Source organism: Rhinolophus sinicus, chromosome 17 (genome assembly GCF_057876585.1).
Source record: "Rhinolophus sinicus isolate RSI-liver-muscle chromosome 17, RSI-T2T, whole genome shotgun sequence".
Lineage (NCBI taxonomy): Eukaryota > Metazoa > Chordata > Mammalia > Chiroptera > Rhinolophidae > Rhinolophus > Rhinolophus sinicus.
In genome coordinates this window covers 84856506-84869758 of record NC_142517.1, presented here as the reverse complement: position 1 = coordinate 84869758, position 13253 = coordinate 84856506, and the positions used below count along the sequence as shown (strand labels likewise).

Sequence of the window (13253 nt, the reverse complement as noted above, 5' to 3'; positions counted from 1 at the left end):
ATATGGTGAATAAACAAATGAAGAGATGCTGAACTGTGTTAGAAATCAAGGATTCTACTACAACTAATAATACTGATGGGAATTTGGTGCTGGGACATGGTAGTATTTAATAAAACTAAAACTTCCCCTACCCACACCTATCCATTCCTCTGACACTGTCCTCTAATAGTAAAATCACATTATGAAAAGACAGTCGTATAAAGATGTTTACTGAATGTTGTTATTAGTGACAACAGTGTGAATGCCCAGAAATTGGGAATGGTTGAATAAAGGGTGACGCATCTATTCAGTGCACTACTTAGCAGCCTTTAAAAATTCTCTCTACAAATAGACTTGGTGGTATTTCCTTTGAAGTATTGGCATATGTGGAGAGTAAGGGGCAGAGAAGTGTGTAAATAGAATCCTGAGTATGTACATAATTATATAAGATGCCTATATATCTATATCTATATCTATCTATCTATCTATCTATCTATCTATCTATCTATCTATCTATATATATATATTGCCAAAGAAAGGTATACATATTAAGAAAGGAAAAAACTATTAAAATTGTAATAATATATACCGATAACAAAAGATGAATACAAGTCACGTCAGACTTCTGCAATTACAAGAGGTGCTCAAAGTGGTTACCATCATTGTCCAGACACTTCTGATTACAGGGAACTACTGCTTGAGCAATGCTGACCAAAGTGTCCACTTGTATACATTTTTTTGGCACCCTCAGTATACACACACACATACAAACACACACACATACACACACACACACAGGTTGTTTTTGATGGAGGGGTTTGGCAGTTGGGAGGGCGTAGATGAAGGATAAGGTGAAAAAAATGACACAACAAAAATATTATATAATCCCATTTATGTGAATTTTATGTGGATATATGCATAAAGAGAGATGGTATGGTTATTTTTCAAAATGTTAAATGGCAGTTATCTGAAGACTATGAATTTCAGGTATTTTTTGATGTTTTTCCTGTATACTTCTATGAATTTTTAAAGATATGCTTGTATTTAAACATATACATTACATAATTGTGTTATATATAATTTACATTATATAATAAACATAAAATATTTATAAATATATAAGTATATATTTAAATAAAGAAAATAACAAAACAACTGTTTTATTAGGGATCAATTATTTGCTAAGTACCTTCTATAAGGTAGTTTCCCGTTATCCACAGTTTCTCTTTCCGTGGTTTCAGTTACCCATGGTCAACCATGGTCTGAAAATATTAAATGGAAAATTCTAGAAATAAACCATGAGCTCTAAATTGTGTGCCGTTATGAGTAGCGTGATGAACTCTTGCACTGTTCTGCTCTGTCTTGCCCCAGATGTGAATCATTCCTTTGTTTCCCAAGCTGTATGCCCTACCCACCGAAGTCTCTCAGCTCATAATTTGAGCCCATGTCTTTCTAACCATAGAGCCAACAGCATTTTACATACTACATACTTTCCTTTATTCAAAATAAAGGTGTCTGTCCTGGAAGGACAGGTGTCTCATAGAATTTTGCTCTTAAGAGTTTTAGGGGAGAACTGTGTCTGAGGTACTGGTTGTACAGCACATCTTTAGGAATTCATAATTCTCTAAAGGTTTTCACCTCCAAAATTAAATTTGAATGAGTAAATGGTGAGAACTTCTGAGAGGCTGTGTAGGCATGATTATTAACGTTTTATGTAGTGTGTGTTTCTTTTCTGCTTTTTCAGGATATGATAATCATAATATTTACCTCTGAGCCCTATTTCTGCATAATTATGATAAATTGATTTATTTTTGAAATTTATTTGATCAAAAGTAGAAATTTAACTTTCATATTAAAACGTTTTAATCCTTTGTCTTTAGGTTATCTTCATTGTAATGAATACGATAGTCTGAGATTGAAGTGGCTGAGGCAGACGTTAGAATCTTTCATCCCACCGCCTTTCATAAATGTAATTAAAGTGTCTGAATTGGATGGCAGAGAAGTGGGAGATGTCCAGCCTGAAACGTTTGACAAGGTACTTTTATTACATTGTGACTAACTGATGGGCTCCCCCTGATACCACTGTTATGTGGCTTTGTTATTGTTTTCCATCTTCTTCCAGACAGAGCCAGATACAATTTTTCAGTGCCCTGGGAAATTTTGATAAAGTGAACATGGAAGCAGTTTTCATTTGATGGTCAGCATGGTTCATAGGAAGCGGTAACATTGGGATCGGTGATTATAGAATGTTTTTTATTTCCGTGTACCTCAAAGATACTTAGGAGAAGATCAGATACTATTTGGGTCAGTACACAGAGATGTGCACTGTATTGCTTTAATATCAGAGTCTGGCAGTTGAAGAAAAAGAGAACATTTCAGTAAACTGAAATTGAAATGTTAGTTCCTAAAAATAAATGCTGAGAATTCAGAAATACAGTAATGTCTGTTTAAAATGAGTAACTTTCAGAAAAGTTTTTGTGTAGTTGTCAAGAATATGAACAGTTAGTAGACATTAATAAACTTTTAGTCCTCTGATTCCCCTCCTCCTCCAAAAAAACCAAACACTAAAAGTGCAGAGGAAATTTTTCTGAAACGTGTTAGTAAAGAAATGTCATAAAGAACTAACTATGGTGTATTTTGGGTTTTAAAAGAAATGTATTTATTTTCTATTTTTTGTCATGTCTTGCATAGCTTCCCATATACTTTGTGTCTGAGGATATATTTTTAGCACATATTTGCATATGTGCCCTTTTTCCCCTCTAGGTGTTAGTCGATGCTCCATGTTCCAATGATCGAAGTTGGTTGTTCTCTTCTGATTCTCAGAAGGCAGCCTGTAGGATAAGCCAAAGGAGGAATTTACCTGTACTACAGATAGAACTTTTAAGGTGAGGGCTATTAATACAAATGTCTATTTTGCTTTCTAATGTAATTTAAATAGCCATGCCAAAACATGACACAGGGAAGGCCCCCACAGTGGGTTCCCTGTGTACGTGTCAGTACTTATTCCTCCTAAGGCTGCACCCAGAAAATTCTTAACCTCTTCCCTTGCAGCTCTCATGCTGTAATGTCCCCTGTGTCCCCACCCTTGTCCCTGTCAATGAAATACAGTATTGCTGTGCATTGTCTTTTAAAGGGCACATATGATTTTACTGTGGTTTAAAATTGTTTGCTTATGAGGACCATTCCAAGCCTAGGGTTCATCACCCAATTATTTCACCAGAATTTGAGAGGCCTCCAAGAGTAGCTTCAGACCAGGATGCTTTTTTGTGTATGATGGACACATTGTTTTGGATGAGTCAGCCTCCTACGAAGTGGTAGTTCATTGTTAGCACTTATCTCCCCTCTAAGAATTTCCAGAAGAGCACGACCACCAAGAGATACTTGGTTTCCTTCATAGCAGAGGCATTTTGGGATATCCTGTCCTCGTTTCAAAAAATACTTCTACTTACACCTTACTCCCAAGTAATCCCTGTTGTTTAATGCTGCATACAAATTCTCTAGAATCTTTAAAATACAGTTAAAATGATGCCTTATCACTCATTACTTCTTACATGTGGCATGAAAATGAGTGACAGTTCTGTGATTGCTGACAACATGCTTTACTTCTTACTTTTAACTGATGCATTGTGTTCCATCTGAGCAGCTCCTCAGACTGTCCTTCCAGTGTCTCACTTCTGAGGCCAGTGCATTTCCTGTTCCTTTTGCTTCAAGAGTTCTTCTTCTAACTCATCCTCCCCTTTCTCTTGGTTAACTCTGCTGGTCTTCAGAAATCAGCTCTGATATCTCCTTGTCAAAGCCTTACCTGACTCCCTAGGACTGAGATTGATATTCCCCTCATGTCTTTATTTTTACTTAAAAATATGATTGTCACTTCCTCTGCTTGACATTTACCCAGTCTCTCTCCTCAACAAGACACTAAGTCCTGTGGGAGCAGGGGCTGTCTGATGGTTTTTATTCCCATTGTATAACTTGTCATCTGGCGTGTAGAATGTTGTCAGTCAATAATTGCTTAAAAATACTAAATTGTAAGGGCTAAGTATTTATAATTTACATCTGTAATTAAATTAATAGCAAAGTTAATCTGACAAAAATAATGATAGGATCGTTATTGTGCTGCATGGTAATTAGGCATAAATATAAAGCAATTCATATAATTTGATTAGTGTTGCTTTTGCATAAGCAAAGTGTGGTTTTAGTTTTAGTTTAGTTTTTTCCCCCCATGTAATACATTTCCCAGTCATCATCGTGAAGGTCATGCCTTTATGTAAAGCTCACATAGGCACATCCTCACGCCCTAACAACTGAGGCTCTTCTTTAGTAGCCACTCCTCTCTCCCGTCATCTTGCTCCACAAAGAGGAAGGGCTTCAGCTCCGCATCACTTTAGTAGCATATTGACAGGCCCCACACCTGATGTCTCAGTCACTATGAGTGTAGGTTTTCATCGTAATCATGGGATTGGGAAGGACCATCATACCAGAAATCTTCCATTCTTTTCCTTGAGCAGCTAATCTGTATTCTCTACCTCTGCTGTCTGGTCTGTGTGAGAGGTTTTGGAGCCACTCAAAGCAGCTGAAACTCTGAGTCCCTTAGCTGTGTAATTATAATGAGAAAGGGGAAAGAGCAGGTACTCAAGCTATAGGCATGGATAATGCTTCTGAAATTCTCTAACATCTACAAATCTGGGGGTTAAAAAGATAAAGGAAAACACGATAATTCCAGCCATAAGCTCTATCTTCTGACTCCAAAAAATGAAGGAAAAAAAAGGTCTGTAGTAATTTTCTCATCGGGGATAGCCCTATCACTATGTCACATACAAAGAAGTTTCTCTTTCTTTAGATCTTCCTCACCCAGTTATTGTGTTACCTTCCTTTAAAAAAAGCCAATCTTGTTTTTTCCCACAATAATAAATAAAATATTTTAAATGCAAACATATGTAGGAAAGTAAATACACTGATGTGTGTGAGTTTTAGTCAAAAGTGTAAAGGCTTGATAGTAGATCCTTATTTGCATTTGCAAAGAACAGTTAGAAAGCAAGCAAGCATTGCCTGTCCTGGTACTGTGGGCAGAAGATGGCACTCAGAAGGGAGAAAGGGAGTGGAAAGGATAGTTGAGAGCAAATAAGCACAATTTTTTGAATTGTGCTATTTTATCAAAGACTAGACTTGTATCTTCACTGTTTGCTGGACAGATGCTTAAATGTACCTTATGCCTTTCATGGCTGTATATTCATTTACCTTCCCAGAAATCATTCATATTTACATTAAATAGGCAGCCTGCAAACTGTTCAGAATTTTAGCTTTTGAAAACACTATGTTCTACAACCAAATATTAATCTTATACACATTTTTATGAATGTGATACTTAAATGAAAATTGATACTTTATTTAATAGAAGTTTCTTTCTTTTCTTTTTTTTAATTGGGGAATATTGGAAGACAGTGTGTTTTTCCAGGGCCCATCAGCTCCAAGTCATTGTCCTTCAATCTAGTTGTGGAAGGTGCAGCTCAGCTCCAAGTCCAGTTGCCGTTTTCAATCTTTAGTTGCAGGGGGCACTGCTCACCATCCCATGCGAGAATTGAACCAGCAACCTTGTTGTTGAGAGAGCTCGCACTCTAACCAACTAAACCATCCATCTGCCCCACCGGAAGCTCAGCAGCAGCTTGTTGTTTTCAATCTACTAGTTGTGGAGGGCACAGCTCACTGGCCCATGTTGGAATCGAACTGGCAACCCTGTTGTTCAGGAGCTCACGCTTTAACCAACTGAGCCATCCAGCTGCCACTAATAGAAGTTTCTTGATGTTAAATTTTTTTAAAGAAGTAATGTGAGTAGATATGGGGTAGTAAATAGGTATGTAATAATCTTTTTCTAATTCTTTAAAAAATTAGTGTTCATAAAGAAAATATGTAACATATTTTCATGAAAATAGTAATCTAACCTGAGTTTTTTTAGCGTGAAAAGCTTACTGGAAGATACAGTAATGACAGGAGAAAGATCACAAAGCATACGAGTTCTTTGTACACTTATGAGGACTCACTCTTTGATTTATCCTATAGAAGTGGAAAAATTAGAATCTTTTATTAAATTTATAAAACATGAAAAAGAAATATATTCAACTCTCTTTTACATGTGTCCCCTCCCCCAACCATTTTCAGAAGATGAGAATGTGGGGAAAGATACAAGGAATAATTGAACATAAGCCAATTCTATTAATAGATTGCCTTTTAAAAGTATACTTTACCATTTCTCAAAATAATTTCTGAGACCAGTCATTTCTATTACATGCTGTGTATGTACACACTACATAATCAGATTCTCTTGCCTCATTTTTATTTAAATATATTAAGAAAAACAGTGGGAAAATATGCTAGAAATGATATATACGTAGTCTTTTTAGAACGTGGCTGTGATGTTTGTGCAAGATAAGTTTACATGATTTTTAGGTGGGAAAGCACAAAGTGAAGAGTATGATTTATAACAAAAATATAGGTATCTTATTGCAGTAATGTATCATGTCATCCATTTCCTCGGAGGAAATCCATCATGTTTAAAATACTGACCCCTTCTGGTTTTCTTTTCTCACCACTTGACAAGTAAAATCCAATTTGTGAACTCATTGAAAAAGGAAGCTTAGATTATTTTGTAACATTTTGGAAATTTGTATAAATCATCCAGATAACAACTCTTAAAAAGTGGTACTCTGACAGTAAAAATTGTGTTTTAAAAGAAACACTAAAAAAAACAATCACCAACCTCTGTCTGTCATGCTCTTGAAATAAGCGATACCTAGTGACCAGAACGTTGATGTGTTCCTATTGGAAAAATAATCTTTGGACACATGGTTCTATTAGAATGGAGTATTTCCACCACTATTTCAACTATATATGTATTTTCTTTTAAAAGTTCAACTAACTCAGTTAACCTTGCATGCTCTCATCATATGCTTAGTCTTATGTTTGGAATCCAGAAGACTAAAGCCAACAATTACTACTACTACAGCTACTATTACTGTTGCTACTACTACTACTGCTGCTAATCCTCCTCCTCCTTTTTCTTCTTTTTTCTTTAAGTTAGGTGGCAGGAGTCAGAGGTTCTAAGATTGGAAATCTGTCATTTGGGCAAAGTACATGCCTTTTTTTTTTTTTTTTTTTTTTTTTTTTTTTTAAGATTTTATTGGGGAAGGGGAACAGGACTTTGTTGGGGAACAGTGTGTATGTACTTCCAGGACTTTTTTTTTTCCAAGCCAAGTTGTTGTCCTTTCAGTCTTAGTTGTGGAGGGCGCAGCTCAGCTCCCGGTCCAATTGCCGTTGCTAGTTGCAGGGGGCACAGCCCACCATCCCTTGCGGGAGTTGAACCGGCAACCTTATGGTTGAGAGGACGCACTCCAACCAACTGAGCCATCCGTGAGCTCAGCGGCAGCTCAGCTCAAGGTGCCGTGTTCAATCTTAGTTGCAGGGGGCGCTGCCCACCATCCCTCACGGGATTCGAGGAATCAAACTGGCAACCTTGTGGTTGAGAGCTTGCGCTCCAACCAACTGAGCCATCCAGGAAGCAGCTCAGCTCAAAGGTGCCGTGTACAATCTTAGTTGCAGAGGGCGGAGCCCACCGTCCTTTGCGGGACTCGAGGAATTGAACCGGCAGCCTTGTGGTTGAGAGCCCACTGGCCCATGTGGGAATCGAACCAGCAGCCTTCGGAGTTAGGATCACGGAGCTCCAACCTCCTGAGTGACCGGGCCGGCACCCTACATGCTTCTTTTTAGTAAGAGTTTACAGATGAAAATATTCCACATTAAATGAAATTGTGAAAGGTTGAAGAGACATCTATAGCTATAGTTTGTAGCTATTGTATTTTGAGTCATAAAACTACATCTCAAGTGTCGATTCACGGTGTGAAATACAATGTTGAAAATAAGATATTTATAAACACTTATGAATTTATCCAACATGTATTAAGTATCTACTTTGTATCAGGAACTCTGCTAGGGACTGCAGATGCTAAAATATACAGGAAATAATCTGTGCTCTCAAGGTCTTCAGGGCAGTTATCCTAAAACGTGTGGTGAGAATGTAATAATGGCAGGAACAGTTAGGGTGTAGAGGGAGCAAGAGGAGGCATGGCTCACTTTGCCGAGGTTGGGGATGTGGTGCGGGTGTCAGAAAGTGCATGTTACCAAGTAAGCATCAGATAAATATTTAAAGGGAAGATATTTTTCCTAATCATGAAAGTAATATAGTCTCATGAAGCATTTGGAATATATACAAAGAAATGTAAAGAAATTAAGCCATCTATTGAAAGAAATGGTTATTATACTGACTTATTTCCTTTGACTACATGTAGTATTTACAATAATACAAACCAGTGATATACAGTTTATTATGAACATTTTAAATATTAAGTGTTAGTCTTTTAAAATGTAGTTATGGAATGGCTACATACTAAATCATTCATTCATTCGTGTAGTTAGGAGTATCAAAGACTGTTCTTTCTAGTGATAGAATCCCATTAATGCAAGAAGTAGATACAAAAACATACCTTAATGGAGATTAAAACATCAGCTTTTTTAATGATCCAGGCAAGAGCTTGATGGCTCTTTGGGGAAGGAGTTAGCAGCTAGCCTGTGATCCATTTTTCTTTTGATTTCTTGAGAGATACTCCCACAGAAAGAATGAAGGCAGGTGACCCAGTTAAGCATGGTGATAACTGACCTCTTTGGTAAATAGACTACAGAATTTTGCTAAGAGGAGAACTCTTACTTATGGTGTGCTTTGAAGAGAATGTCCCTGGTTAGAGTTACCTAAGATAAACACAACTTAGACTCTGTAGATTTGTGAGGCATGACATCCTGGAGAATGTCATAGAAGCTGTTCAGCTCTCTAAGGTATTGGGGAGATGTGACAACCTAAATGCTCCCCACTGTGTGAGGTGACCTGTGAACTTTGCTTAGAGAGCTCATCTATTATTCTGAGCTAGAAAACATGCTGAGCTAGAAGCTAGACTTAGGAAGCCACATCGGATGTCCCTGCTTCTCTTGGTGCCACTCGAAATTATTAGTAAAGCCTGAGAATGGCTAAGATCTCCGGTTCATGAGAATCTGATTTGACAATCTCATCCTTTTTGTTAACTCACCCCTAAACACCAGCTAGGCACCTCTGCTGAAACTAAATCGAGAAACATGATTTGGACCTGAGTCCCAAGTATAAGCCTCTTATTCCAGCCCCACATCTAAATCTTGGAACTCAATCATCTTGTCCAGCCAGCTACTAGACAGAAAGTAGGAGCTGTCCCCATATATCCTCTGCATGGAAACATGATGAAAAGGATGAAGGGATAGGACCTGTTGTGCCAAAGCTCAGGCGGGTCTAAGAGAACATGTGAGGTTGTGATGCTTGAGACTCGTGACTTTATCCACTCTGGCACCATCAACTAGTCAAATAATAACAATCAATGCCATTCATTGACTATATTAGCTACTTCTCCTTCTGTCCTTGTTTGTAGAGGCTCAAGTAAATAGGTAGAGAGAGCCTTGAATTGTTCACTCCAGCAAAATGCCTACCTTCTGCCTTGTGGGTAGGAGAGGAGAAATCTCCCTTATAGAAACATGAGGTAAGGATAGTGATGGTTCTCCTCCAACCATTTATTCTTTCTTAAGTATCTATTGAGTGTCTTTCATGTTCCAGGCACCAGTAGTCAACAGGGCAGATTCAAACCTTGTTTGACTTGGCTGCTATTATTGTTGTGTGTAATGAACTGTCCATTATTTCTGATTTAGGAGTCTCATGTTATCTGCCAACATCCATGAAACTGACAGGATAACTTTTTAGCTTGCAAGCAGGATGAAATAACAGTCCCTTCAAAGTTTTTGACATTGGGGTGCAAATATCTTCTCCCATATGGTGGCTTGGTACTTTACCCTTTACGCTAGGGTGGGTTTTTTTTGTTTTTGTTTTTTGGAGGGTTTACAAAGAGAGGTTATTACTTTTTATGTAATTTATTATATCTATATTTTCATTTATGATTAATGTTTTTCTGTGCCTGTTTAAGAAATCTTTCCATAGCCAAGTAATCTCATTTTATTTTCTGTAGGCTTTATTTTTTAACACCCACATTTAGGTCTAAAATCCATCTCAAGTTGATTTTTGCTTATCAGCGTGGGATAGGAATGTATTTTCTTTCCCTCCCTCCCTCCCTCCCTAACTTTCTTCTTTTTTTTCTTGCATGTGGATACTGTTGTCGGAATAGCATTTATTGAAGTCTGTCCTTTTTCCAGTACTCTGTAGTACGGCTTCTGTTATAAGTCAAATGTCCACATTAATATAGATTTGATTTCTAGTCCATTTAACCACTGATTTTATTGATCCTCAAACGCAAACTTATTTACCATGGTATTAATATCATAGTATGCAGGTGCAAATCTTCCCTTGTTTGATTGTTTTATTTTGTTTGTTAAGACTATCTTGGCTATTTTTGACCCCTTTGCATTTCTATGTACATTTTAGAATCAGCCTGTCAAGTTTCATGAAAAACTTGTTGGGATTTTGATTGGAATTACATTAAATGTATTAATTTTGAGAGTTTTGACATTTTTCCAGTATTTCATAATATTGATAAGTTTATTAAGTCTCAAAATTTGTCTATATAGTTTTCAAAAACGTTCATAATTCTTTAATATATAGGTGTGTGTGTGTGTGTGTGTGTGTGTGTGTGTGTGTGTGTGTGTGAATTGTTTTCTGGATTCTGTATAACATTTTACTTAGGATTTTTCCATGTGTGAGACTGGCCTGTAATTTTTCATTCTTGAAATATTCTTATTATAATTTGGAATCAAGGTTCTACTAGTCTCATGAAATGAATCTAGGAGTGGACTTTCATTTATTTATATTCTCTGAAACGGTTTGTGTAACATTACAATTATTACTCATTTTTTACTATTTGATAGAACCTTCTAAAACCTTGTGGGCCTGAAGGTTTCTTTGTAGGAAAATTTTTTTACCATTCATTCAGTTTCTTTAATGGTTATAGGACTCTTAAATGTTCTCTCTGTCTTGAATCAGTTCTATGAATTCTAGGTTTGTTTTGTTTTTGTTTGTTTTTTTAAGTAATTTTCCCATTTTATTCAAGTCTACAAATATGTTGATATAAAGTTGTGTACCATTTCTCTTTGTTATCTTTTTTAAAGTCTTCAGGACTTACAATGATGTGTTCTTTTTTATTTTTGTTAATTAGTCTTGCCTGAGATCTATCAAATTTTTATTTATGTCCTTTCAAGATCCAACATTTATCTTTGTTTATCTTTTTAATTGTAGGTTTGTTTTCTATTTCCAGACATACAGGGATTTGCTGGTTATTTTTCTTCTTATTTTCTTTTTTTAATTGTGATTAGAGAACACGGACTATACTATATCAACTCTCTAAAATTTATTTTGACTCGCTTCATAGTCTTTTATTAGGTCAATTTTTATAAATATTTATTCGTGCTTAAGAAGAATGTGAATTTTACATTTGTTTTATTAGTACAGTATTCTGTACATGTTTATTAGATAGCATTTTTAATTCTGTTATTCAAATCATCTGCATTACTACCTGAAAAAACAAAAACAAAAACTGATCTCCAGTTAATTACTGAAAGAGGTGTGTTAAAATCTCCAAGTATGATTTGGATTCGTACATTTCTCTTTGTAGTTCTGTCAAGTTGTGCTTTATATATTTTAAGCTCATATCATTAGAAGCATACAAACTTTATTTTGTTAGTGGTTTTCATGCTATCTCCAGAACCCTTAAGAGTCACCTTATTTTGGCTGTTAAAAGGCAGGGCTCTACTGTCCCTAGTTAGTCTTGGGCTAGACAGTGCTGCTTCTATTTGTTTTAATTGCCTGTGCTTTTTGGTAATATTTAATTTGATAGCTTATTCCATAACAATACAACTGTTTTGTATACACACACACACACACACACACACACACACGTGTAGTGGGGAGCTGCTTAAGTATTATTGATAACAGAGTAACGTGATTACATTTATTTTAGATAGATTAATTTATTTCACATAGAGGGTGGACACAAGGGAGCAAATAGAGAAAGGAAAGCTAATTAGGAAGTTCCTGAAATTTTCAAAGTAAGTTATGATTATCAGTAGGTTAAAGTTAAAAAACAAAGATATTTAAAATAAGATGATATATAAGCATTTCATTAACTCCTCATAGTTATTCAACTTGTAAAATATCATTGATGTTAATAAGAGTTTAAATTATTTTTCCTTAATAACTTGAAAGGCCTCTAGTAGATATCAAACAAAATGAAAACCTTGCTTCTTCCATCAGAATGATTTTCTTGGCACTTGACCTCATTCTGCCACTCGCCACAGGTATCTGAACTTGCCATGCTATGACCTAAATAGAGTCACTAAAATGCCTTTGGTAAACTTGATGGGCTTTTAATTATTTTATAATCTGGCCACTGCAGGAATCAAATAACTTTGTTCTTTAATAGGAGACAGCTGTTGTTTTCTTCCAAAAATTTAGTAAGATAGTGGTTTTTAAGTGTTGCTTTGGAAAGATGTAGGGATTCTGTAGCATTGTTTCAGGAGCCATCTGGAGGGACAGGAGGAGGATGACCAGCGGGGCCTCTTAATTCACCACACCAAATCCAACCATTGAGAGGTGTGAGGACTTTGTCTGGTTACACTTGTCGGATTTCATATGGAGAAAGTTTCTTGTTATTTAAAAAGAAAAGTTTGAAAAAACTTAAAAAAAAACATTTAAATCAGTGATTAGTAATCGCTATTCATTTATAAGCACATTTTCTGTGGGCCCAAATCAAGTGAATTCTTGTGGTTTTCTTGAAAGCTTTTTAGTTCTTTTTCTTTGTGTGAGTGAAGAGACTATATTTGATAGTAGATCAAAGACCCTATCTTAAAGTTAGGCCTTAATGTATCTATTGTCACTCTTTTCTGATTTAAGCAACCCCAAACTGGATTCCTTATGTTTAATCTCAGCAGAATTTTAATCCCTAAGCATTGCCCATACCCATGTTAATGAGGTAATTAACTGGTGAAAAGATGTATTAAACTTGAGATCCAAGTATAGAAACCGATAATAAATGTTAAGACTTGTCATTTGTAATCTATTTCATCAGTATTTAGTGTCATTACTCTGCTCTACCAGCACTATATAAAAAACATCCTTTCTTTAAGGGAAAAACTTACTGCCAGTGGACAGAAGATAATCATGAGCATTGTTTTTGTTTCTTAGGTTGACAAAAGCAGCTACTGGGTATGGC

General features: G+C 36.1%; 1 protein-coding gene across 2 annotated transcripts in view; it reads left to right on the top strand.

Annotated features, from left to right (window-relative positions):
- The window catches only part of NSUN3 (NOP2/Sun RNA methyltransferase 3), a 48254-nt gene that overhangs the window by 19783 nt on the left and 15218 nt on the right, over window positions 1-13253 (top strand). For both annotated transcript variants that reach the window (XM_019755536.3, XM_019755537.3), the window contains exons 4-5: window positions 1860-2014; window positions 2743-2864. In XM_019755536.3, coding sequence (XP_019611095.2) covers window positions 1860-2014; window positions 2743-2864 — 277 coding nt within the window. The remainder of the gene's footprint in view (window positions 1-1859; window positions 2015-2742; window positions 2865-13253) is intronic.